This window comes from Loxodonta africana, chromosome 11 (genome assembly GCF_030014295.1).
Source record: "Loxodonta africana isolate mLoxAfr1 chromosome 11, mLoxAfr1.hap2, whole genome shotgun sequence".
NCBI lineage: Eukaryota > Metazoa > Chordata > Mammalia > Proboscidea > Elephantidae > Loxodonta > Loxodonta africana.
This window is the reverse complement of record NC_087352.1, coordinates 28,818,435-28,845,264: the sequence shown is the minus strand read 5'-3', so window position 1 is coordinate 28,845,264 and position 26,830 is coordinate 28,818,435. Positions and strand designations below refer to the sequence as shown.

At 46.7% G+C, this 26,830-nt stretch overlaps 1 protein-coding gene and 1 non-coding gene across 4 annotated transcripts; both read right to left on the bottom strand.

The window, feature by feature from the left end:
• Positions 1-13,006: 13,006 nt before the first annotated feature.
• LOC104845587 (putative CENPB DNA-binding domain-containing protein 1) lies at positions 13,007-26,828 on the bottom strand. Of its 3 annotated transcripts, none has more exons than XM_064294355.1 (4): positions 26,042-26,151; positions 23,658-25,935; positions 17,227-17,306; positions 13,007-13,738 (listed from the first exon to the last, which is right to left on the bottom strand). In XM_064294355.1, exons 2-4 carry the CDS (start codon positions 23,797-23,799, stop codon positions 13,007-13,009), a joined length of 954 nt encoding a protein of 317 aa, XP_064150425.1. In that variant the 5' UTR covers positions 23,800-25,935; positions 26,042-26,151. The 3 variants fall into 3 exon arrangements, with proteins under 3 accessions (XP_064150425.1, XP_064150426.1, XP_064150427.1); XM_064294356.1 differs by having other exon boundaries at positions 23,658-25,467; positions 26,042-26,124; XM_064294357.1 differs by lacking the exon at positions 23,658-25,935 and having other exon boundaries at positions 26,042-26,828.
• Positions 15,742-15,844, bottom strand: LOC111749666 (U6 spliceosomal RNA). Its single transcript, XR_002784864.1, has one exon. It is a non-coding gene; the product is annotated as a U6 spliceosomal RNA (small nuclear RNA).
• Positions 26,829-26,830: the final 2 nt, after the last annotated feature.

Below are 26,830 nucleotides of genomic sequence, written 5' to 3'. Positions count from 1 at the left end.
ACTGGGTTATAAAAGAAATCAAGGGCAGAATAAACAAATTCACAGAATCAAATGAGAATGAAGACATGTTCTACCAGAACCTTTGGGACACAGCAAAAGCAGTGCTCAGAGGTCAATTTATAGTAACACATGCACACATCCAAAAAGAAGTGCCAAAATCAAAACAGTAACCCTATGACTTGAACATTTATACACTGCTGGTGGGAATGTAAAGTGCTACAACCACTTTGGAAATCAATTGTACTTCTTAAAAAGCTAGAAATAGAAGTACCATGTAATCCCACTCCTTGGAACATATCCTAGAAAAATAAGACCTGTCACATGAATAGATATATGCACATCCATGTTCACTGCAGCACTGTTCACAATAGCAAAAAGACAGAAGCAACCTAGGTCCCCAACAACAGATAAACAAATTATGGTACATACACAAAATGGAATACTATGCAATGATAAGGAACAATGAAGAATCAGTGAAACATCTCACAACATGAATGAATCTGGAGGGCATTATGCTGAGTGAAATTAGTCGCAAAAGGACAAATATTGTACGAGACCACTATTGTAAGAGCTCAAAAAATAGTTTAAACACAGAAGAAAACATTCTTTGATGGTTACGAGGGTGGGTAGGGAGGAAAGAGGGAATTTCGTAACTACACAGTAGGCAAGAATCATCTTCAGTGAGAGGAAGGACAACACACAATACAGGGGAAGTCAGCACAACTGGAATAAACCAGAAGCTAAGAAGTTTCCTGTATACAACCAAACGCTTCAAGGGACAGAGTAGCTGGGGCTGGGGTCTGGGGACCATGATTTCAGGGAACATCTAGGTCAACAGGCATAACAAAGTTTATTAAAATGTTCTGCACCCCACTTTGGTGAGTGGCATTTTGGGGTCTTAAAAACTTGCAAGCGGCCATCTAAGGTACATCAATTGGTCCCAACCCACTTGGAGCAAAGAAGAATGAAGAACACCAAAGATACAAGGAAAATATTAGCCCAAGAGACAAAAAGACCACATAAATCAGACACCCCATCAGCCTGAGACCAGAAGAACTTGATGGTGCCCAGCTAACACCAATGACCGCCTCGACAGGGGACACAACAGACAGTCCCTGACAGAGCAGGAGGAAGGTGTGGAAGAGAACTCAGTCAGACTTAATGATCTGCCTGAGCCTGGAGGAACCCCTGAAGCCCTGGTCCTGGGAGACTCTGTTAACCCAGAACTAAAACCATTCCTGAAGACCACTCTTCAGACAAAGATTAGACTGGACTATAAAATATAAAATAGTACTCATGAACAGTTTGCTTCTCAGTTCAAGCAGATATACGAGACCATATGAGTGGCTCCTGTTCAGAGCGAGGATGAGAACGCAGGAAAGGACAGGAGCTGGTTGGATGGACACGGGAAACCTGAGGTGGAAATTTGTCATTTTACTAGACAAATTGTTCAAGTATTATGCTATCATATCATAGGGATTGCAAGTAGTGTCACATGACAATATATGTATAAAATTTTGTATGAGATTGAGCTATAAACTTTCACCTAAAGTACAATTTTAGAAAAGTCATTTCTGAAGTAAAAAAATAATAAAATTCTGATACTTTATCATGAAAAAAAGAAACCCACTTTAGGATCCCCTATCATTTGGACTTCATAATTCTGTGCATGAAGTTTTTGGTAATGCATTAAGTGTTCTTATACAAAAACACTGGCGACAAAATAAGCCTGTAAATTACTATAGCCTGAAGCTGAACCTTGTAGCCAGGGCCTACACCCCATGTTGTGGCAGTGGCCACTACAGCAAAATTCGTAGAAAACACAGCAGATATAGTTTTGGCAAAGCTTTTAAATGTATGTGTATCCCATGCTGTATCTGCTTCACTTAATTTTGCTTTAACTCAAGATTTACCTGCCAGTAGACTGACTTCTTATGAAATGCCTCTTCTGGCAGTCACTATTATTAGGTTACATATGGTAGCTACTGTAAACCCAGCTACCCTTCTCCCTACAGTTGATAAGGATGATCGTCCTTCCTGTGATTGTATAGACCTAACTGAGCAGCTTCTGACTCTTCAGAGTGATTTAACAGAAACTCCTTTGACAAACTCCGATATGATTTGCAGATGGCTCTCATCAGACTGGCTACACTGTTACAACTTCTACTGAAGCCCTTGAAAGCCAGTTACTCCCCAAAGCTACTTCAGCTCAGCAAGCTGAACTTATTGCTCTCACCAGAGAATGTAAACTGACTTTTAAAAAGTCTGTAACTGTTTTTACAGATTTTAAATATACACGTGGAGTTGTTCATGATTTTGGAATATTATAAAAACAAAAAGGTTTTTTTAACCTCCCCTGGTAACACTATTACAAATGGGCTTTAGTAACAGACCTATTGGATGTCTTGCTGCTCCCTTCTGTAATTGTTGTAGTTAAAATACAAGCACACCAGCCAAAGGGAATGCCCCAAACTAAAAAAAAAAAAAAAAAAAATTAGAGAAAATAATTTCACTGATGCAACTGCCAAAAAAAAAAAAAAGCCACTTCCCAAATTATTGTTGCCCCGTAATAGCAAAGGACTGTATAGTGGGTGTTTAGAAGAACCTATAAAGAATTATTCTCATAAAATAACTAATGCATTTGCACCCACCAAAGAAAAGCTTTTAAAACATTAGCAGCTGGCTCAATCTAATGAAATTAAAGCACAGAAAAAAATCAAGCTGCTATCAAGGCCCTGACACTAAGCTACAGTTAGGATCTAATGCCAAAATTGCTGTTCCTAAACATTTACACGTCCCTGTGATGAGGATTCTATGTGAGAATACTCATCTAGGGAGAAATAAAATGATTGACGTTTTAAAGAAATACTGGTGGAGAAAATTTTTTGAAGCAGCCGAGCATGTAGCCACCCTTTGCACTATCTGCCCCCTTTATAATCCTAGGAAAGATCTTAAGACTTCCTCTGAACAATACTCTTTGCCTTCTGGCCTATGCTTGAATGACGATTAGACTTTATCCAGCTTCCACCTTTGAGTGGTTACAAATATGTATTAATAATGATTTGCAGATTTTCACACTGGATAGAAGCTTTTATCTGTCGACAGACCACTGCTTCTTTTGTGGCAAAGAAGTTCTTTGAAAACGTAATACCTACATAGGGAGCACCCAAAATTCTTTGCATTGATTGGGGAACTCATTTTACTAGACAAGTTATTCAAGAATTATGCTGAAGTTTTCCTCATATACCAGAGATTACATTGTCCTTACCACTCACAATCATCTAGGCTTGTAAAAAGAACTAAAGGTATAATAAAAATTCAACTTACTAAACTTTCTAAATCCTTAAGTTTGCTGTGGACTAAAGTTCTCCCTTTTAGTCCTTCTAAATTTAAGAAGCACTCCTTTTGGATCTCATAAACTTACTCCTTATGAAATAATTGCTGGAAAGCCATAATCTTTCCCTACATTGCCTCTACTGATCCTAACTTAGTGCAACCCGAGATATTAAGATATTGTCGATCTCTAATGCAATACCCTAAGAACTATCTTTCACAAGTTAATGAGGCATTTAAGGAGCAGAAATCTGACTCTCCTCCATCAATTAGTATCACTCCAGGAGATTATGTTTATTAGAAAAGACACCAACTAAAAGATTCCTTGGAACACCACTGGAAGGGGCCTTATCTTGTCCTTTCAACTAATCCTTGTGCAGCTACACTAGAAGGAATTGACCCTTGGATTCATTTATCACAGTTGAAAAAAGTTAGTATGTCTGGACAGCTGGAGATTTGAAACTCAGGCTAATGCTATGCCTTAGTAACCAGAAGCAAGCCACTTCAAAGCCAAGCAGCTGACTCCAGTCACAGAGTGGAATCACATGTGAGCTGCTGAAATCTATCAACTCTGGTTCTTAACTGTTAGCATTTTAATGGTTTTAATGATTTTTGCTCACTTGTGGAATTATTCCTCAGTAACTCTAGTCATTATTATCTTTAAACCCAGAATTTTAACCTTTTTATTCCTTATACCAGTAATTGAAATAGTTCAATGCATATAACCTTTTTGAAATAGTTTTATTTTACCTACTTGCATCCATCTCTTAGTAAATTACTAGAAAAAAAATGTGACTTACACTCATTAATTTCCTTTTGCTTTACTATATTGTTTTAATTAAACTTTTATTATGAAGTTTCTAATAAGTTTTCTCTTTCTATTTGTTATAACTGCCATGATGCCTGGAAAGAAAATGATTTTATCAGATTAGCTCAATCGACTCCCAACAAATTAACAGAATGTTGGGTATGTCACTCTGCCCCATGATCCACACAGGACCACAATGATCCTCTCACTATGTCAGTTTTAGATAATAAGTTCACAACTAATTTTACTATTGATTTTGAAAAACCATTTAAACAAACCATCCATGTCAAACTATGGCTACCCCTAGAATCGTCCACTTATCTATCAGCTCCCTGTTTCTATCTTTCCCGTGGAGAATGTTCTACTCTGTCCACATCATGTGAAATTTTTGTTAACAATGCTCAATGTTATCTCTTAATAATAACTATATCAAATTTGATCCAAATCTATTTGTGCTTACCTCCAGGATCCCCTAAATTTTGAATTGTCCATTTGTGATGACTCATTAACTACAACCTAGCTTGAGAGAGATAAGCAATCCATTCCATTCCCCAATATCTAAACCAGAAAAGGCATCTTATGTACCCCATCTAGATACGTCTTTTTGTGTAGAGGATCAACTTATGCAGCAAAAAATTTCAATAGTTCATCCTATAGTTGGGCTTCGCCATGTTTAGATGGTTGAGGTATGATAGGCCCATGTTCTTTAGGAATATTAGAAGTTCCCATAAGTATCCATTCATACAATGACAATTGCTTATTAAACAATAATTTAAAATTAATATCCATACAGAAAAGAGACCTCATCCTTTCAGGATATCCCGTAGCTGATAACTCAGAGTAGAGATAGTCTTTCTAATGCACTACTATACCATGGTATGGAATTGGGCAATTAGAAATGCCCTTTGGCAATCTATCTGCACCATGGCTCAAATTGCTGATAGTGTCACTCATGGAATAGCCGCACATCAAGAGTCTTTAGAATCTTTTGCAAAGGTTGTATCAGACGACTGAATTGCTTTGGATTTTCTTTTAGCTCAGCAAAGAAGAGTTTGTACTGTTACCAATACCTCTTGCTGTTTGTGGATAAACACCACCGAAGAAGTAGAACAAGGTATCTCTAAAATATACCAAAAAGCCTCTCAGTTGCATACCATTCCTCCCATGACATCTCCTTCCTTCGTTGATATTTTTACCTGGTTACTCCCAAATCAATGGACCTGGGATACACTCCTTTCTGCTAACTTGCCTCCTTCTAATTATTGGGATTATTATTATTATTATAGGACTTATTAAATGTATTATACACTGTGTTTGTAATTATCACAGCCAATCTTCAAGACATACAGCCATGTGACAAATTATTTAGAAAAACTAATTTTTTTTTAAGGAAAATGATGTTCAATTCTACAAATTCTTTTTAAAATGCCAATTATTCCTCTAATACAGCCCTGTTCACAACACTCACCTTAATCAGAATTTATCCACCCTGAAAATAAAAACCAGAACTATGGCAAGGTGAAGTTAGATGATACCCAACTGGCTGCTAAAAAGTCAAATGGTGTCTGACTGCTAAAAGACAGAATTCACAATCTTGAAAACTGCCAGAAGAATGGCCCAGCTGCAGCAAAAACTCCTGTGTATAGAGTTCAGAGGAAAACAAGATGACATCCAGTTCCCTGTAGACAGAAGTCACCTGAAAACAGTAGCTTAAAGACTCACACAGAGCAGCCATTCTAGAGACTCCAAGTCTTTGCAGAAGACAGAAAATTTCTCTGTGTGTGATCTTCCACTGCCTACCTTGATCAAAATGGGGAGACATAGATGTAAATTTTAGAAACTGAGGTGCTAGCACATCTAAATTGAGTGACTTCAGACCAAAATTCTAAATTAAACTAAGATTTTCATTTCTACCCTTCTAAAGAAACCATTCAGCCTTTTGTCACAGTTTTACTGCTTGAAAAACTTTGAAGACAAGAACCAGAATTTCTTACCTAGATAAACATTTGCTCAGTGCCTGTTAGAAATGTTTATGCAGCTGGCCCCACAGAAGGTGCCTTGTTCAACAACAACAAAAAAAAGAGGGTATAAAATAGGACTGATAATGTTAAATGAAGTTAGAACTTGTAAATATCTCTATAGCCAACAGAGGTATATATCAAGCCTTAGTCCTACATCTTAACCCCCAAATTAATCTTCACTCATTAGGATTTTCCCGTTGTATTTCTGCTAGTTCTTTGCAAATTTTGAAACTAGGTAGAAATTAAGTTTGTTAAAATAAAAAGGCACTTTGCAGCTATGAAATTCTTGACTGTCTGCAACACAAAGAGTGCAAAAATTTGGGTGTTAACTTATGTAAATAAACTTGATATCTTAACTACTTTCAAGGAATTCACCCACTGAATGACTAAGCCTAACTCATCCCTCTTAGCCAGATGGGCGATGTTTACTTTTCAAAAGACTTCAGATTTAGAGCTGATTTAATCTTCACTCTTTCCTAAATAATGGTTGACTTTATATTTCAAGGACTCCAACCAGGTTTGACTCAGCCTGCAATACGTCACTAAATCTCCACATCAAGAATGTTTAATACTTTAGAAATATTGCCTTAGTCAAATTGTACCATGAATAAAAGGTTTGTGTTAGGTTACAAATTGATGTTAAGTTTGTAGTTTGACAACTCCTTATAAATTCCTTCTTCCTTCCCCTGCATCCTCTTTCATGGGAAACCATTTGCATTTGTTTACTCTGCCTGTTAAGTACCCCACTGTTTTACTTGCAAGGCAGAACACACTATGCAGTCTGTTTGAATGCCAAATGTTTCTCCATTCCACAGAACGAAATTATTCAATAAAATTTTTAATTTCTATTGCAGCACCAGCCTAGTGTTTACACTAAGACAGTACGTAGTCAAGGTCAGCATTTGAGTGAGTTATTGACGGTCTCCCTCACACAGCACACTTGTTCCAGTTCTAGAGACATAAATCTCCACCGTTTTTCTATTTAACCTTCAATTATGGTATGCTTACTATGTTTTTTTTTTTACTATGTGCCAAGTGAGCACATTACATGCCCCAGATTTTCATCCGAACAACAAATATTTGAGGTAGGTGTTTTTATCCCCATTATCACTGAGGAAACCCGAGGTAGAGAAACATAAAATAACTTGTCCAGTCTAGTAAGTGGCGAAGCTGGGCTTACCTCAGTCCTCTTGCCCCACAGCCTGGGCTCTTCACCACTATCCCACACGGCCTCATTTCCCATCAATCAGAGCTCAGAGCAGTGCCCTGTTTTGCATTCTTCTGGGCCTTCTCTGAGACAGCTGTGGCTTTCTCCATGTACTGTAATATACTGAAAAAAGAGACCAAGGACTGGACTAGGCCAGTCTAGGTGTGGATGAGGGAACATTATGAGCAGAGGAACTGGCTTGAATGAGGCTAGGGTGGATGAGACTAGATGAGGTCACCACACAATTAGAGCATCTGACATATGTTCTACTAATACCTGTCATGTGCAGTCAGTGGGTTGGGCATGAAGGGAACTCAGAGATGTTGTGAGGACATACAAGAATTTCCATGGAGAGGTCCATGGCAAGGAACCTACCAGCAATCAGCACTAACTTGCCAAGTATGTGAGCGAACTAAGTAGGTCTTCCAAGCTCATTTAAGCCACAGATGACTGTAGTCCCAGCTGACATCTTAATTTCAACCTTATGAGAGACCCTGAGCCAGAACCAGCCAGCCAAGGCAGTGCCAAATTCCTGACCCAGGAAAACCGTGTGAGAAGTTTATTGTTTTAGGCCATTAATTTTGGGGGTAATTTTTTACACAGCAATAGATAAATACACCATGGTCCAAAGGATAAATTCCAAGATTCTTGGTTTGGTAGTCATGACCTTTTGTGACCTGGCCCCTGTACTTTTGTATAGCCTTGTTCCTCAACACATTGACTGCTTCAGAAAAACTGGAATTTTTGAATGTTCAACGGAAAGCAAGCTGCATCTAGCCTTCTGGGCCTCCATTCATGCCAATTCCTTTGCTCATGTCTTCTCCTGTACCCATTCTCAACCCAAACTGCCTCACTCTCACCCTTTTTCAGAAAGCCTTCCCTGGTGGGTGCCTCTCTCAGTGCCCCTAAAATACCTGCACTTTCTCACACAGTGGTATTCCATGAGCTCCTCCAGAGAGGAATACTTGCTGGTTCACGACTAAGTCCCAGGAGCCCAGCACAAGCAGCTGAAGCAGGGCTGGGCAAGGTACCCACTCAATCACCTCCAGGTCCAACAACAAAGATGGACATCTTCATTCGGGTGACCTCATGGGGGTTCCCTCTGTCCTCAGCCCCCCACCCCCTGGGGCCCACACCACCTTCCTATAGGTTCAGAAGTTCCACAGAGAGGTCTCTATGCAGACTGGGTGCCCGGGAGGAAAGAAGTCCCAGGAGTTCACGTAAGACCCTATAGAAAGGGACAAACCCAGGGATCCTTAAAGCCCGAGATATGTTCACCCTTCCCATAGGTCATCTTCCCTGCTCATTAGGCCTCTTGCCATGTGAGTCTCTTCCTAGAAGAGCCATGTGTCATCTCCACCTGGATGCCACATCCTAAGGACAAGCTCCTCACAGCCTGTAGGAAGATGGGCTCTTCCTCCCTGTCCCAATAATGTCTTCATCACTTGCCCATTCCCACCCACCACATCTCCCCTCCCAGACACTAATCACTCACCTCTCCTCTTTCTTTTAATTCATGGGTGTGTCCCTTACCAATTCTGATAAAACAAATCCTAGATAGAACCTTACAAATCATCACACACTCAAATAAAACTGGTTCTTTATTGAACATGTTTACACTGAAGTCAGCCAACTCTTGACCATGGAGACAGCCTGTGAAGAGGTCAGTACAGTAAGGCAGGGAGAGGCAGATGGAAGTTCAGGTTTCCAGGTCTCCATACCACTTCATATTGGAAGTTTTTAATTCCTGGGGGAAGAGACTGGACAGAACCCCATCAGTATCTCATTTATTACAGCAGAAAAGCCCAAATGGCATTTGGAGGAACGGAAGGCTGGGGAGGACCTGCAGGGACTTACTGGTCCCACATTTGGCTTCGCACATGCACTGCCTGTGTCCCTGCCTGCCAGGAGACGGGACACTTGCAAGTTCACTCAGGGACCATTCCTCAGGTGAGACTTCCTCGATAAAAAATGAAGGCTCTGAGCACATCATGAATTGATACCCGGTGAAAAACTGGCTAGTTGTTCCCGGCCTTATCAATAAAACTGCCCATCTCTGATGGAAAGCATCACACACAAGATGTTTCTGACCTCAGCCTTTCCCCTGTTTAAATCCAAGATAGGAATTCTGACAGTGTCATCAATGCCAGCACCTGGGAATGCTTTGAGTCCTACTTCATCTTTTTACATGGAGGCAGTGAAGCTTCTCTGAAGAAGCAAGGCTCTCCTCAAATCATCATCTTCGCGGCCTGAGTTTCTCTGTCCACAGGACAGGTGCACATTTGTGGTGCATGATTCACATGCATGGGCTTCCTGATAGCTTGTGTGGCACATACTACATAGCTCCACTCTGGTTCCTGGTACCTCCAAGTCAGGAATGCCACTGCTCTTGTTCTCAGACTCATGTCAACAAGGTCCACGGGGCATTGGCTACTGGTCTGCACAAACACCATGGACTTCACCACAATGCCTTTCTTCACAGGGTTTAACTTCTCCTCCCAGGGGCTGTAGAGCTTCAGGTACAAGAGTAGGGCTTCCTGCGTCACATTCTTGTACTTCTCCAGCTCTGCCAGCATCCTGTGTTTCCCTCCATGCCCAATACTAATGTGAGTTTCATGCAGTACATCATACATGTTCTCATTTTGCATGTAGTAGCGAAAGTTGGTGTTGCCTTCTGATAAGGCGATGATCAACATTTCTTCATTCCCGATGCCAACAGCTTCAAATCGCTTCAGCCGACAGAGCTAAAGGGGAGACTTCCTTTTTTCTAGCTTGGCCTTCGTCACTTGCTTGACTATCTCACTGCTTCTAAAATACATGGAATTGTCTTCTTTTTAGAGAGGAAAAGGTTAAAACAGTGATAAAACTGCCCCTTGGTATTCCACCTGAAGTCTTCCCGGATGTGGTTCAGAGCTGGGACAACAGGAAATTGTAATGGTGGGAAACTGTAACGCATGCACAAGGAAGATTTCAGTTTACTGAAAAGACCTAGCCAGGCCTCCCTGCCAGGGCAGCCAGGCGCACACTGACCCACTACCTTGGACTCATGGGTGGAGATGTAACACTGACCTACCACAATTAGGCATCATCGTCAAGGTGATCTTCCCCTTCATCTGATTAACATGCCCAGAGGTAGTATTTGAAGTTGATCTCTCATCTGACCCTGATTCTACAGTGAATAGTGCAGACAACTAACATAAGGCATAGACCAGCAATCCTAAGATCCAGAGATACATTCATGATGGACCTTCCTAGGAGAGCCCTGAACTGTGAATCCCCAAGACAGCCCAAGAGTTGAGGCACAGAAGGCAGAAGGACCACCTGCTCAGGCATAAGAGGCCAGGCCAGCAAGGTGTGCTTTCTCACATGTGTGATCAAGGTTGGATCTGGTTGGACCTCAACCAGGTGTGCTCACGTGTGTATGGAGAGCAGATAAGAGGCATGCTCCCAAGCCAAACCTTCAGGCCAGGGTTATACCCTGGGCAATCCCCTGCCCTAATCCCCAAGTGGTTGGTTTGTTAACCCCTCCCTGCTCCTGAAGAAGGGGTACAGGCTCAGGTAAAGGCTGGAAACAGAGGCCATTCACCTGAGGACCTGCATGTCCTGCAATGAGGCCAGGGCATCCCCCATAACCTGTGTTCTTACCCAAATGGGCCACTTCCCCATGGATTTCCCATGTGCCGTCCCTGAAGGCCTCCTCCTGAGGGGCATCTGGAAGCCACCAGTCTTCCCACGTTAGATCCTGGCCTCATCTTCAAATGCCTGGGATGAGCCACTGGCCAGGGGAAGAAGAGATTCAAAGGGGTGTGGTGGGAGTCAAAAGGAGACCGTGGGCAGAGGGAGTGCAGGGAGGAGAAAGCAGGGAAAGGGGAAGAGACAAGAGGAGAGAGGAAGAATTAGCAAGCACTCAGGGTCTGGCCTGGAATGCCTGCAGCTGAGCCATGAGGGCGCTGAGAGGCTTAGTGGGCAGAGCCAGGAGTGTGGCACTGCACATGCTCAACCACCCCTGGCCGAAGTCCTTTCTCCCTCTTCCCAGCCAGCCAGTGCACAGCATCATTTTGGGTGCAGGGAGGGAGGTGAGAAGCATCCAGGGTGCTGGAAGAACTGGGCTGGGAGGTGTGTCCAGGCAGCTCTATCTCCCTCGTCTACCCTCTGAGGCTCTTTAGGGGCTCTGATGGGTTCAACCCTCACGGTCTGAAGGCCTGAACCCAGCAGACCACTGGGGAGATCAGAAAACATGTGCGACCCCTCCACTGATGGGATCTGCATCCAGTGTATACTGAAGGTGTACAATAAAGGTGTCAGGAATGACAGAAGGGGATGTGGCATCATGAGCCTGGATTTCTCAAGGACTTTCGCTACAAAACTGCTCCCGGGGCCCCAGCATATAATAAAATCACACATGAGAGTTCATTCAGGCTTTCTAGAACCATGTATTGAGAGAAGTTCACTTGAGATAATAAATTAGTGATGATAAAAAAACATCTGAAGAATTAAATACCACAATATAGGAACATTCAGAACCACTCTAACTTCCACATGAAGGCAGCAGGGTCCCCGCCAGGTCCTGTGGCCTCAAACTCCCAGCCCACCACCCACACCACTACTTGGGGCCTCTCTTCTTCTCCTTAAAGAGCTGCCGGTAGCAGCTGATCATGTTGTTGACACCCCGATTCACTTTGAGGCTGCGCTCCAGGTTGGGGTCGTTGTCACTGAGGATCTGCAGGCCAGCGTCAAAGTGAGCTAGGGCCTTGGCCAGGTGCCTGGCCGTGAGCTGGCGGGGGGTAGGCGGGCTATCCTCACTCTCCTCCCCGGCTGCGCGCTCCTGCTCCAGCCCCATCAGCTCCTCATTGGACAGGTCCACGCTGCAGCACTGCAGCAGCTCCACGATGTCGCCTCAGCCACCTCCAGGAAGCCCGCACTCTTCGCCAGCGCCACAATGTCCCGCCGGATCTGCAGGAGGGTATCAGCATGCACGGTGTCTTTGTCACCCTGGACGCACTCGGGCCATAGTTTCCTCCACCCTCCATTCAGCATCGCCGGGGGGAGTTCCTCCCAGGACTCGGAGACGTTGTAGACTGCGTCCAGGATGGTGTAATCCTGCCAGAAGTCCTGGATAGTAGATTGCTTGTCCAGCCCACTTGCCCTGGCTGCCAGTAAGCGGAAGACCCTCCGCAAGTAGCAAGCCTTGAAGGTGGCGATGATGTCCTGGTTCATGGGCTGAATGAGGGCCGTGGTGTTCTTGGGCAAGTACTCCACGCGCACGTGGTCTGAGAGGTCGTCCAGGTTCCCGGGGTGGCCAGGGGCACTGTCCAGGACAAGCAGCGCTTTGTACGGGAGGCCGTTCTGGGCACAGTATCTCTCCACAGCCGGGCAGAAGAAGTGTACAAACCACTCCTGGAAGAGGCCCATGGTCACCCAGGCCTTCTTGTGCGAGCGCCACACCACAGGCAGATTGGGCTTGGAGAAGCCCTTGAGGGCACGCGGGTTCTCCAAGGGGTACACCAGCAAGGGCTTCAGCTTAAAGTCACCGGCCGCGTTGCTGCCGAGAAGCAGGGTCAGGAGATCCTGGGCGGCCTTGAATCCGGGAGCCGACTTCTCCTCTAGGGAAATGAACGTCCTATCCGGCAGCCGCTTCTAGAAAAGCCCGGTTTCGTCCACATTGAACGCCTGCTGGGGCGTGTAGCCACCATCCTGAATCACTCTCTGCAGCAGAGCAGGGTACTTGCTGGCAGCCTCTGCATCGGTGCTCGCGGCCTCACCGCTCGCTCCAATGCCTTGCAGGCTGTGGCGTGCCTTGAAGCGGGCAAACCACCCGCGACTGGCCCCAAACGTTTCGGACTCTGCACCCTCACCCTGCTCCCGCTTGAGGTCCTCGAACAAGCTACGCGCCTTCTCTTGGATGAGCATGACGTTGATGGGCACCTTACGCTGGTTCTGATCCTCGATCCACACGCTCAGCAACCGCTCCATGTTCTCCATCACCAGGCTGCAGCTTCGCGTCAGCTTAGTGGCTGCCTGTGGTGTGGCCGCCTGGGAACTCGCCCGGATCTTGTCCTTGTTGTCTCGGATTATGGCCACGGTGGAGGTGGACAGCCCCAGGGCCTTGGCAACCCAACTCAGCTTCGCTCCAGCTTCAAAGCGCCGCACCACCTCCAGCTTCACTTGCAGGTTGATGGCCTTGCGGTCCCGCTTGCCGCCCCGGCACTCACCAGTGCTCGGTAGCCTCTTGAGTGGCGTCCTCAAGCCCCAGGCAGGGGGCAGAGAGGCACTGTCTACCTCACTCTCCCCTGGCATCTTCAGAGAATATCTGTGTCCTTGCCCTGTGCCCAGGGCTTTCAGTGCTGCTGCAGCCCGGGCCCTGACCCGCTGTAAAATGGGGAGACAGCGTTTATTGGTGGGAAATGCTGACAAGTTTGGGTGAAACCTGTTAAGAATTATGTAGGAGTCTCTCTCTTTAGGGAACAGATTCAGATCCAGTATTTGGTGACAGTACACTTGCCACTGGGCAAATTCTGGCCCAGGGAACTAAGTTAACTTCACACCCAGGAATGAGCAAGCTCTCCACCCACCAGGACTCTTCAACAACGCCCCCCACCGTGACATACCACAGGCTCCCACCATCCTAAGTCACCGACTTGCAGGACTCCTTAGTGCCTTGGGATGACACGATGCACAATAAGCTGATCCAGAACAATTGCAAAAATTGAGAATCAAAAAAAGTAGAAAGAAAAAAGAGAAGTCTCTCCACATCCCAGCCCCTCAGCACAGGAACTTATTGCAACTGTGCATAAAACTGAGTCCAAATGCTCAGGGAAGCCAGGAGGAGGGACAAGAAGCTGTCCAGTTACAGGAAATACATTTTTCTGGCCTGGAGCTCAGAGAGACCTTCAGTAACACAACCGGGGATGTCAGGACTACTGGGGCTGTTTTTTACTGGTGGTTTATGTTTAAAGGTAATACATGCACATGGTAAAATAAACCACCCCAATAGGCTAGGGAGACCCAGGCAAGGGTTGCCTCCCACAGTAGGGCCCAGAGGTAGCCACTGAGACCAGCTTCCCATGCATCCTCTCCCAGCGGGGGAAGGCCAGGCTCCTTGCTTCTTCCATGAACAGCACCCCTCTGGATTCAGCTTTGTGCTTTTTATTTGCCATCGGAGTTTTATGGTAATGCACCCCTGGCTCGTCTCTAAACATTGCTAGCCTTCCAACACCCAGTAAGCCGGCTGGGCAGTGCCACCATGGGAATTCCCAGGCCTTGAGGCTTTTCAGGAAACCCAGGGATGGAGTTGAGGGTAGGGCACTGGCTCTGACAGGCAGAGTGTGGCCCAGCCTCCCCACTTACCTGCAGGAGCCCGTGGACATGCTCCTTGGCCATTGCGCCCTCCCTCTGTGTGTTCGGTCAATGTCTGTGAGCAATGGCCTCCCTGCCCCTGGGAAGCCCTTGGGTTACCCACCAGGACCAGAAACACTGGGACTGCCTTCTAGGGACAAACTTCGGTGCCCACCTCACTGCTCTGAAGGGTGAGGAATGGACAGCAGCAGCCCAAAACTCCAGCTGGGCAGGACAACAGATCATGAGGGAGTTGCACTGACTCCTAAGAAGCTGCTAAAAGAATGAGTTAGTTGCATGTGCCCCTGGAAGCGGCCCCGAAATAAGGGAAAAGAGCAAGCTGCGGAGCGTTAGCAGGGTTTCTTTGGGGACATCTATGTGCATATGTACAAATACATGTACGTGCATGTGCCATGTATATGTACGTAAGGGAAGGGAGGAAGAACACACAGCAAACCGTCAAAAGTAGTCGCCTCTGAAGAGGGGGGCCACCCAGGGCACATTAACTTTGCTTGCTTTTGTGAAGTGTCATGGCTTGAATTGTGTCCCAAAAAAATATGTGTCGCAAATCCTAACCTGTATACCCGTTGTTATAATCCCATTTGGGAATGGGTTTCTTTCTTATGTTAATGAGACAGCATTAGTGTAGGGCATGTTTTAAATCAGTCTCTTTTGAACTACAAAAGAGATTAAACAAACAAGCGTGGAAGCAGAGATGGGGGACGGCAGATGCCCTAACACATGAAGATCACCAAGAAGCCAAGGAATAAAAGCTGAAAAGACAGGGACCTTCCCCAAGAGCTGACAGAGAGAGAAAGCCTTCCCCTAGAGCCAGCCCTGAATTCGGACTTCTAGCCTCCTAACTGTGAGAAAATAAACTTGCTTGTTAAAGGCACCCACCTGTTATAGCAGCACTAGATAATTAAGATGTAAGGTTGGATCATTTTATAATATGCACATATTTGTAAAATTTGTATTTGTTTTGTTGTTGCTGAGGATATACACAGCAAAACATACACCAAATCAACAGTTTCTACCAAACTATGGAATGCTTCATGCGTTTGCATGTCATCTTTGCAAAGGGGCCCTGCTAATCTTCTATAATTCCATATTTACTATATGTGCCACCAAAGCAAGCACTGTATTACATACCTTAATTTTAAAAAAGGGAAGGTGAACAGGTTAACGATCAGTGCATTCCTTTCTTTCTCTGTGCAACAGACGTTATGGCTAAATTAATAAAAGAAAACCCATTTTTGGAAAATCAGGCAGAACCCCAGGTGGAGAGAGACAAGAATGAGAATGAGCTGCATGGGCAGCAGGGAGGCCACCTGGAGTGCCTGGTTCCCATGCCAGGAGGCACCAGGGCCAGTCCAGGCTAGGAGCTGCATGGAGACCAAGAGAAGTAAAGCAAAGACCAAAGCCTGTCCTCGAGGCACAGCCAAGAAGCCCTAGAAAAAGGTGAGGAGCCCCAGCCACTGGCTGCAGGTTACGTCTGTCATTCCCGCCTATGGATGTGCCCCCTGGGCCCACTCAATTCTGTTTTAAAATGTGAACCGAGTGTCAACATTAAATCCTGGATTTCCAGCTTTTCTAGCCGCAACATCTGTCACCAGTCAGAATAAGCTAAGACCTGGTGGCCTCACCTGTGCCCTCTGCCTATTCTGGCCCTGGTTGGGCCCCAGAGTGTGTGGGTTTGTGTCCTGAGGTCCCAAGACCCAGGCCCACTCCTCTGTAAAGACAGCATGAGCCTGGGAGGCCCCACCTGGAGCTTGTGTCCTCAGATACAGCCCCTGTGGAACTGGGACCCAGGGGAGGCTGCATGGGAGGCTCCTCTGCCAAACCTGCAGGCAAAGGGGGTCTGAACATGCTGCTGCACAGTTTAGTGTAAGGAGGGGCTGCACAATGCCTTGCAAGAGAACACTGCCCCTCTGCCCCTGCAGGCTGCCATGCACCTGTGTCCCCTGACCACACCAACTGCTTCCCCACACGCAGCCCTGTCCCCTGCTCGTGGAGCCCAAGCAGCAGACACACAGCCCGTCCCCAATGCCCACGCAGAGACCAGGATAGGGCTCAGGATCCTTCAAGACTTGCTGTGTTTAGAAGAGTGCTCCATGGGGAATACAGGGTGCAGAGGAGTGTGCTGTCTCATTAGAGGGAGAGCAACTAGGAGTACATAGCAAGGTGTATATAAACTTTTCTATGAGAAAATGACTTGGTTTGTAAACTTTCACTTAAAGCACAATAAAAAAATAAGAGCGCTCCAAGCCGGTACCTTGTCCCCTGCCTGCCGGAGCTCTCCCACCTCAGGACACCTCCATCTGCCCACCTGTCATGACTTTCTGGACACACTGCCAGGCAAAGAATGGGGGGTGTCAGTCATCCTTCACGAGGGGTCTCTGCCCCAGGAGACTCTCCGCTCTGTGGGCACAGGGCAGGGAGGGGGTCAGACAGACAGGGCTGTGGCTTGGGGGAGGGCAGCAGGATGTGGTACCTTCAACTTCAGAGGACTCACAGCTCACCTGGGCTCCATCTAAGAAGGGCTTGGCTGGCTCCACTGGGTCTCCAGACTGCCCATCCTCGTGAGGGGCCTGGGCCAGCACTAGGGGGAAAGGAGAGCATTAGCGTCCAGAGCCCTGCTCCGAGCACTTTAGAGTCAGTGTCCAGGACAATCAATCATACAGGCAGCAAAGGGTGTGCCACGCCCCTGAGTGCTCGCTGAGCCAGCCTGGGCTGGACATTGGCTGAGGACTCCAACCAGACAGGACGTGGCCCTGACCTCCAGATCACACAGGACACCCCACCCGAGTTAACACAAACGCACACACCAAGAGGACACCCAAGGCCCCTGAAACCCAGGCCAGGAAGTCACTGGACACCAAGGAGAGGGTCACAAGATTAGAAGCTACCTTCTACTGTGGCAGGCTGTGTAGAAAAGGATTAACTCAGCAGGTTTCTGTTGTCCACACCCTGCCCATACCAAAGAAAAGCTCCACCCCTTCCTGGCTCCCAAGAGATAACATATGTTGTTGTGTGCCATCTAGTAGATTCAGACTCATAGTGACCTTAAAAGGTCAGTCCTACTCCAGTGACTGGTCCCTCCTGATACCATGTCCAAAGTACCTGAGACAAAGTCTCACCATCCTCACTTCTAAGGAACATTCTGGCTGTACTTCTTCCAAGACAGATTTGTTTGTTCTTCTGAAATTCATGGTATATTCTTCACCAACACCATAATTCAAAGGCATCAATTCTTCTTCGGTCTCCCTTATTCCCCGTCAAGGCAGCTGAAAATATCGCGGCTTGGGTAAGATGCACCTTAGTCCTCAAAGTGACATCTTTGCTTTTTAACGCTTGAAAGAGGTCTTCTGCAGCAGATTTCTCCGAGGCAATACATTCTCTGATTTCTTGACCACTGTTTCCGTGGGCATTGATTGTGGATCCAAGGAAAACGAAATCCTGGACAAATTCAATCTTTTCATCATGATGCTACTTACTGCTCCAGTTGTGAGGATTTTTGTTTTTTTTATGTTGAGGTGCAATCCATACTGAAAAGATTTTAGTCAGTAGCTGCTTCATGTACACTTCGATTTCAGCAAGCAAGGTTGTATTGTCTGCCTATTACAGGTTGTTAATGAGCCTTCCTCCAATCCTGATGTCATGTTTTTCATATAGCCCAGCTTCTCCAATTTGCTCAGCATACAGACTGACTAAGTATGGTGAAAGGATACAATACTGATGCACACTTTTTCTGATTTTAAACCACAGAGTATTACTCTGTTCTGTTCGAACAACTGCCTCTTGGTCTATGCACAGGTTCTGCATGAGCACAATTAAGGGTTCTGGAATTTCCATCCTTCCCAATGTTACTCTTAATTTGTCATGATCCACACAGTTGAATGCCTTTGTACAATCAATAAAACACATGTAAACATCCTTCTGGTATTCTCTGCTTTCAGCTAAGACTCATCTGACATCAGCGATGATATCCCTGGTTTCATGCCCTCATCTGAATCCGGCTTGAATTTCTGGAAGTTACCTGTCAATGTACTGCTGAAACCGTTATTGGATTATCTTCTACAAAATTTTACTTGTGTGTGATGTTAATGATACTGTTCAATAATTTCCACATTATGTTGGATCTCCTTTCTTTGGAATGGGCATAAATATGGATCTCTTCCAGTCAGTGGGCCAGGTAACTGTCTTCCAAACTTTTTGGCATAGATAGGAGAGCACCCCCAGCATTGCATCTGTTTATTGAAACAGATCCCTGGATCCCTGGATCCGTTTTTCGCCAATGTCTTCAGTGCAACTTGGACTTCTTTCTTCAATACCATCAGTTCTTGATCATGTGCTACCTCCTGAAATGGCTGAACATCGATCAATTCTTTTTGGTACAGTGATTCCATGTTTTCTTTACTTCTTTTGATGCTTCCTGTGCCATTCAATTTTTTGCCCATAGAATCTTTTAATATTGCAACTTGAAGCTTGAAATTTTTTCCCAGTTCTTTCAGCTTGAGAAATGTTGGGCACATTCTTCCTTTTTGGTTTTCTAACTCCAGGTCTTTGTACATTTCATTATAATACTTTGTCTTCTTGAGTCGCTCTTTGAAATCTTCTGTTTAGCTCTTTTACTTCATCATTTCTTCCATTCACTTCAGCTACTCTTATGTTCACAAGTAAGGTTCAGAGTCTCTTCTGACACCCATTTTGGTCTTTTCTTTCTTTCCTGTCTTTTTAATGACCTTTTGTTTTCTTCATTTATGATGTCCTTAATGTCATGCCATATCTCATCTGGCCTTCAGTCATTAGTGTTCAATGTGCCAAATCAATTATTGAGATGGTCTCTAAATTCAGGTGGAATATATTCAAAGTTGTACTTTGGCTCTCATGGACTTGCTCTAATTTTCTTCAGCTTCAACTTGAACTTGCATATGAGCAACTGATGGTCAGTTCTGCAGTTGTTCCCTGGCCTTAATCTGACTGATGATACTGAGCTTCTCCATTGTCTCTTTCCACGGATGTAGTTGCTTTGATTCCTGTGTATTCCATCTGGCAAGGTTCATATGTAGTCCTGTTTATGTTGTTGAAAAAAGGTATTTCCAATTAATAGGTTGTTGGTCTTGCAGAATTCTATCATGAGATCTCCAGTGTCATTTCTATCAATCATCAAGGCCATATTTTCCAACTACTAAGCCTTCTTCTTTGTTTCTAACTTTTGCATTGCCATCACCAGTAATCATCAGTGCACCTTATTGTAAGTTTGATCACTTTCAGACTGCAGAAGTTGGTAAAAATCTTCAATTTCTTCAGCTTTGGCATTAGTGGTTGGTACATAAATCTGAATAACAGTCATATTAACTGGTCTTCCTTGTAGGCATGCCAATATTATCCTGTCACTGACAGCACTGTACTTCAAAACAGACCTTAAAATGTTCTAACAATGAATGTGACACTGTTCCTCTTCAATTTATCATTCCCAGCATAGTAGACCACGTGATTGCCTGATTCAAAATTACCATTACCAATCCATTTCAGCTCACTAATGCCTAGGATACAGACCTTCGAGCACTCCATTTCATTTTTGACAACTTCAAATTTTCCTAGATTCATACTTCGTGCATTCCATGTTCCGATTACTAGTGGATGTTTGCAGCCGTTTCTTCTGAGTTGTGCTTCATCAGCAAATGAAAGTCCCAAAAGCTTTACTCCATCCATGTCATTAGGGTCGACTCTACTTTGAGGAGGCACTCTTCCCCAGTCATACTTTGAGCACCTTCCTTTCGACACTGTATCAGACAACGTTCTGCTGCTATCTCATAAGATTTTCACCAGCCAATTTTTTCAGAAGTAGCTCACCAGATCCTTCTTGCTAGTCTATCTTAGTCTGGAAGCACCACTGAAACCTGTCCACCATGCACGACCCTCCTGGTATTTGAAATGCCAGTGGCATAGCTTCCAGCATCACAGCAACACGCAAGCCATTACCGTAAGACAAACTGACAGTCAAGTGGTGGAGATAACTTCTAAGCCCTTGGAATACCCTGCCTAATCTGAGTGTCTTTACCCAGCGTCTTGGGTCACACCAGAATCCCTTGGTGGTACAAACCGCCATGCACTTAACTGAATGGCTGGAGGTTCAAGTCTACCCATAGGCACCTCAGATGAAGACCAGGTGATCTACTTCCGAATAATCAGCCATTGAAAACTCTGTGTAGCACAGTTCTACACCTGGGGTCGCCATGAGTCAAAATCGACTAGACAGCACTTGGTGTTGGCTGGACCACACCAGATAGTTTACCTAACAACGTGATTTATAGTAGAGGCCTTGGGCTCCTCCTCTGGAGAGGCAGGAGACTGAGTAACTAAGGTTAGCCATAGAAGTAATCTATGCCTATATGATCAACTGCCAATAAAAACCCTGGACACTGAGACTCAGACTTCCTGGTTGGCAATACTTCACACGTTTTGTCACACATGATTGCTGGTGAAATTATGCATCGTCCTTAAGACTCCAGTAGGAGAGAACATGTGGAGGCTCCTGCTGGATCTCTCCTGGACCTTGCCCTGTGTACCCATATCCTTTCACTGTAATAAACTTACCATGAGCATAATAGCTTTCAGTGAGTTCTGCGAGTCCCCGTAGTGAATCACTACCCAAAGACAGTGACAGCCAGAGAAGAGCTTGGGACACCAGGGTCCTGGGCTCCCCAACACCATCACAATTGCCATCACCAAGATCACCCAGAGAAAGCTCGGCCAAAGGGCAGGGCAGAGAACACAGGCCCCTCTCTCCAATCTCACATGGGGGCATCAGAGGGGCCCGCAATGGGTGGCACCGCTGTCAGTCAGAGCACAGGAAGAAGACAGCAGTCTCTATGTAAATGTGAACTGCTGTGAATGTGCAATACTGAAATGTAATAAACGTGAACTTGAAACCATGTGGTTTCAAGGCTGAGTGGATGTAGCTGTGCATACTCACAGAGATCCATATGAGTGCTAGGCCTGAGCTCGTTATGTAACCTGCAGAATGCTGTTCTAACATCCACAGTGTCTTGATGCAAAATATCTTTTTATGTGTGTCGCGGGAGCATTCATTCTGAGGTAGGCTGGGAAACAGCCAGCAACCCCAGCCCCCAGGAACCAAATCAGAGCCAGAGCTCTCAGGAGGCGGCAAATGTTGGCCATCACTCAAAACACCAGCAGCCTTAAGACACAGAGCCCAACACCCCAGCAGAAATACCCCAGGGGGATTACAGATGTACACATCCTGAGACATCTGTTTGGACCTCACATTCATGCCTAGGCAAAAACCAGTCTTGATTTATTAAGATTTTCAATTTCCTTGGCAAGATTTTAATCCAGTTTGCGGCTCCTGCGACACATGCAAAGTGAACTTCCTCATGTCCTTTCAGAGGGTTTTTTATCACCAGCCAACTATGGCCCCTCCTCAGGAGTCTGGGTCCTAGCCCCAGGGTTCCTCCTCAGACCTTCTAATTGTCCTGAATTCCAACCTTTTCCCTTTGTTCCCCCAGCTCTAGGAGTTGACACTGCTGGTGCAGTTCTTAGTGTCATGACACTTAGTGTTCTTTTTTTTTTTTTACTTTTTCACTCTTTCAACATCTAGGTAAAACCCTTTACATTAAATCACCTGTTAAAACAAGCGTTGCATTGGCAATTCTTCAAAAGAGTAAACACAAAGTTATATAACCCAGCAATTTCACTCCTAGGTATACACCCAAAAGAAATGACAATATACTTTACACAATAACTTGTAATAATAAACACATTATTTCTAACAGACAAAAAGTAGAAACAATCCAATGTCTAGCAATGGATGAATGATAAACAAAACATGCTACATTCATACAATACATATTATTTAGCCATAAAAATGAAAACCGAAACACGAAATGCGGATGAACCTTCAAAACCTTACGCTCAGTAAAAGAAGTCAGACACAAAAAGCCACATGTTCTATGACTCCATTTATAACAAATACCTAGAAAAGACGAATCCATGGGGACACAAAGCAGATTACTGGTTACCAGGGGTTGTGGGGAGGGAGAAATGGAGACAGGCTGCTTAACGGGTACAGGGTTTCTTTTGGCCGTGATGAAAGTATCCTGGGATTACATAGTGGTAATGACTGAACAACTCTGAACATACTAAAAGTCACTGAACTATACGCTTTCAACAAATGGTATGTGAATTATGTTTCAATAAAGTTGTTACCAAAAAAAAAAGTGTTGTGGTTTCTGCCTCCTCACTGATACACAGAGGAAGCACATGGAAATACTACATAAACGTACACGAGTGAACAAGCATGGACAGAGAACAAATACAGGGATGAATGATGGCTGGAACCCACCTTCTCTCTTGTCTATTTCACAGTTGTCATCTCTCACCCCCAGACCCACCCCCCACTCCACACACACAGACACACACACATAGGGAGCCCAAGGTGAAGACACAGCAGCAGGAACTGCAAAGCTACCCCTGGCCAGGCTGTCCTCTGTGTTTTCCTACTCTGACCCCATCCCCTCCAGGGAGAGAAAAGCACCCTGAATAATAAGTGGGGGTCTCATCATCCATCTCCTTGACCAGACCAGGCTCCACGAGTGAGGAACCTCGCCTGTCTCCTTCCCTGCTGTACACATCAGGCACTCACCGACCTCGTGAGGAAGGAGGGAAGGAAGGAAAAGGAGGCTTGGGGAACACTAGGAGGGTGAAAAGTCACACCAACCTTAAGCTTACACCTCAGGCAGGCTCCTCAGAGGTTGGAAGACTCCAAACCTATTGGTGCCTCTGAATCTTCGTCCCCACAACAGGGACATCAAGAGACCGGGCAGAACTGGAGGGCGCTTAGGACCCAGGATCATGGGTTGTGTCCCCTCCCACATCACCCGCCCTCTCGACCCTCTAACCAACCTCCTAGACTCCCAGGGCTCACCAGTCTGCCGAAGCATCTGGGCAAGGTCCTCCACAAGCGCTGCAGCCTCCTCACCACTCTCGGGACACTGGGCCTCCACCCAGACCCGGGTATCTGGAGGCAGCACACTCAGGAACTGCTCCAGCACCAGCAGCTCCAGCATCTGCTCCTTGGAGTGCACCTCAGGCCTCAGCCACAGGCAGCACAGCTTGCGCAGCCGGTTCTGGGCCTCATATGGGCTGGAGACCTCTTCACAGCGAAAGCTACGGAATCGATGCCGGGGGTCCTTGCCACGCCTGTGTGGCAGGGTTGGGGGCTCAGGGTCTGGGAGGGATCCAGGCTCCTATGGGACGGCCTCATTGTCCTCCATCTTGACAATCACAAGACCTTCCTGCTCAAAGGGCTTTGGGCCAGTTGCCATGGTGAGGCCACAGGAAGCTGGCCTCCTTTCCCCTCACTTGTGCCACACACACCGCCTGCCTGAGACACACGCCCCCATCCAATCAGGGCTGTGGACGCCTGCACCCCTCTGCCCATCCATACCCTGCAGAATGACCTCTCCAGGCTCCTCCCTGTCCAGGTGAGGTCCTTCATCTTTAAGCCCTCAAAAGGACATTCACAACACCTGGCATCAGGAACCCACGCAAGTGGAAAACGGGCCCACCCCTACCAGGCAGCATCCAGATGCTTGGGCCAGACTGGGACACCCAGGACAAGAAGCATGGTCCTGGGGGCTAGGACTCTAGAGACGTGAACATCAGAGCTCCTCCCAGGATGGGAGGTGTGGGCATGCCCAGTGTCTCTGGTGAACTGAGAGAAGCCCACCAGCAGCCGGGCACAGTGCAGGCAGGAGCTAGCAGAAAGTCAGTACACAGGGAGTCTGAACAAGTGAGACACAGTCTAAGGGCACTAGGAAAACTGACAAGGGCGATGAGCTGAGAGGACAAGATGAGACCTGCGGCAGCCGCAGTCCAGTGATGGTGGGCCAGGCGCCCTGAAGGCAAGGGATAGCTCCTCCACTGGGAGGCCTTCCCTTCCCCCATGACTAACTCTCAGAGTCCACGAGGCTTAGCTCAACCACCTGAGACTTACAGGTATAGTGGTTGAAGAAAGCCATCCACCCTGCACTGCTGAACAAAAGAGTAAGCCATAACCCTCCTTATCCGAAGTGATCTCACAGGGGTCAGAATTTTAAGACAGCCATTTCATGCATATTTGTGTGTGTACACAGATGTTACTATTATGTTACGTTACTGCTGTGTTCAGGAAGACTCTAGAAGAATAAACACCTGGCTGGTAATTCTAGGGAAAGCAACTTGGGGAGAACATCCACTTTTTCCTTTATAAATCTCTGTATAGCATCTGAATTTTCTTCCCAACAATCGTGCTACCGCTGAGACTTCAAAAAAAAAAGTTTTTTTTTTAATGATAATGCATGTTTTTAAAGGGGCTGGTTACAGCCCCGCAGCCCAGGGCAGCCCCTTCCCATCCCATGATCCTCATTCTCCAGGAGGGTGCCCTGAGAAGATGACAGCTGTAGAGACAGCAATCTAGGTGGAAGGAATGGTACATCCAAAAGCCAGGGGAGATCTTCCCGGGACTTCGACTAGGGTGAGGATCTGAATTTTACTCCCAGTGTGCACAAAGCCCCTCTCCACTCCACATGCTCACAGTATGGAAGGGTATGTCCCAAAGAAAACCTTACCCAAATTGCTGAAATCCAGAAAAGTTTTCTAGAGGAGGTGTGGACCGTTTACAGGGAGCTGGTAGCACAGTGGTTAAGTGCTTGGCTCCTAACCAAAAGGTTGGTGGTTCAAACCCACCAATCACTCTGAAAGAGAAAAATGTAGCAGCTTACTTCTCTAAACATTACAGCCTTGGAAACCCTGTGGGGCAGTTCTACTCTGTCCTGTATAGTCACTACCAGTCGGAATCGACTCCACGACAGCGGGTTTAGTTTTTTATTTTTTTGAACGGAAAAGTGGACCGGGTGAGTGGGCATGGACACCAGTGGGGGAGGTCCAGGAAAAACATAGCAGGCACAGGTAACCAGGAACAGCTACAGAAGCGACGTGGGGGCCAGGACTACCGGCTGGAAGGACGAAGAGGGTTCAGAAACACCAGCTGGGGCGCCAGGTGGGTGCCAGTTCCGGGGTACAGACATCGGGGAGAAGTGAGTGGAGGCACCCCCAACACACCCTGACTGCAGAAACCACTTCCGGGGCTGGCCTCACCCCGCCAGACTCCAGATCCAGGGGTCCCCGTTCCGCCCTTCTCAGAGGACTCGCCGTTCGGGTTCCTATGGAGACGGATGGTGTTTCTTCCCTTCGGGCTGCCCGCCGGCCGGCCGCACACCCTGCCCTGGGCTTTCCCGATACCTCCGGCCTTCCCGCGCCCGGACTCACCATCCCCGGGAGTCGCGTTACCGGCCTTTCCGCGAGGGAACGACGACCAACCACCCCTGGAGCCCCAGGAAGGGAAGCTTCGGGGAGCTCCCGGCCGCTTCGCACGCCACTTCCGGCGTTTTGTCATTCCTACCCCTCCCCTCGACCCCTCACGTGCCCCCCCCCAACCAACGTTCCACGCTGGAGCGCAAAGCTGGGGGAAGGAACAGGTCAGGCGCGGGAGTGTCTCTATGGCAACGACTCGCGAGCGTGGGGAAGGAAGCAGAGGGCGTGCACTCTCCGCGAGGTCCTCTGGAAAATGTAGTCCACCACGGTGAACTTGGAGAACCGTAGCACGGAGTCTCAGACATTACATTTCCTAGGATGCAGCTGGCACCCACACTCGAGGAGGGGATCGACCGCAAGGGGTGCCAGTAAATGTAGTCTTCCGGGGGCCTGTGAGAGGGCGTTCTTCGAGGTGGTCCAGAGCGCTCTTCTCCGCGCTTGTCGGGGCGAGGTGCCGTCCTAGGCTCCGAGACGGGTCCTGGAGCCGGACAGGTCTACGCGTGTGTCCTCACCTCCACGCACGGTAGCGTGACCTCGAGGCAAGTCGCTTCCCCGCGCTGGGCTGGCAGCTCGCCCACTTCCCCCCTCCAACTCTTGGGATTTGCTTGGCTCATCGCCCGGCCTCTCTCCACCATCCGTTCGGATTTGGCCCCACCATCCCCAGCCTGCTTACCTGCCTCCTCCAGCTACTGGAACGCGTTCACCTGCTGTGGGCCACTCCAGGTCTACTCCTCCCTCCCCAGG

What these genes read in the sequence shown, in the direction of transcription:
- LOC104845587 (XM_064294355.1), bottom strand. Translation starts at nt 23,799, where the DNA reads ATGCTGGAGCTGCTGGTGCTGGAGCAGTTCCTGAGTGTGCTGCCTCCA. An exon ending in CCAGATGCTTCGGCAGACTG is followed by an intron (nt 17,307 to 23,657) that starts GTGAGCCCTGGG and finishes CTTTCCCCCTAG; the next exon opens with TGCTGGCCCAGGCCCCTCAC. An exon ending in CCTTCTTAGATGGAGCCCAG is followed by an intron (nt 13,739 to 17,226) that starts GTGAGCTGTGAG and finishes CCCATTTTACAG; the next exon opens with CGGGTCAGGGCCCGGGCTGC.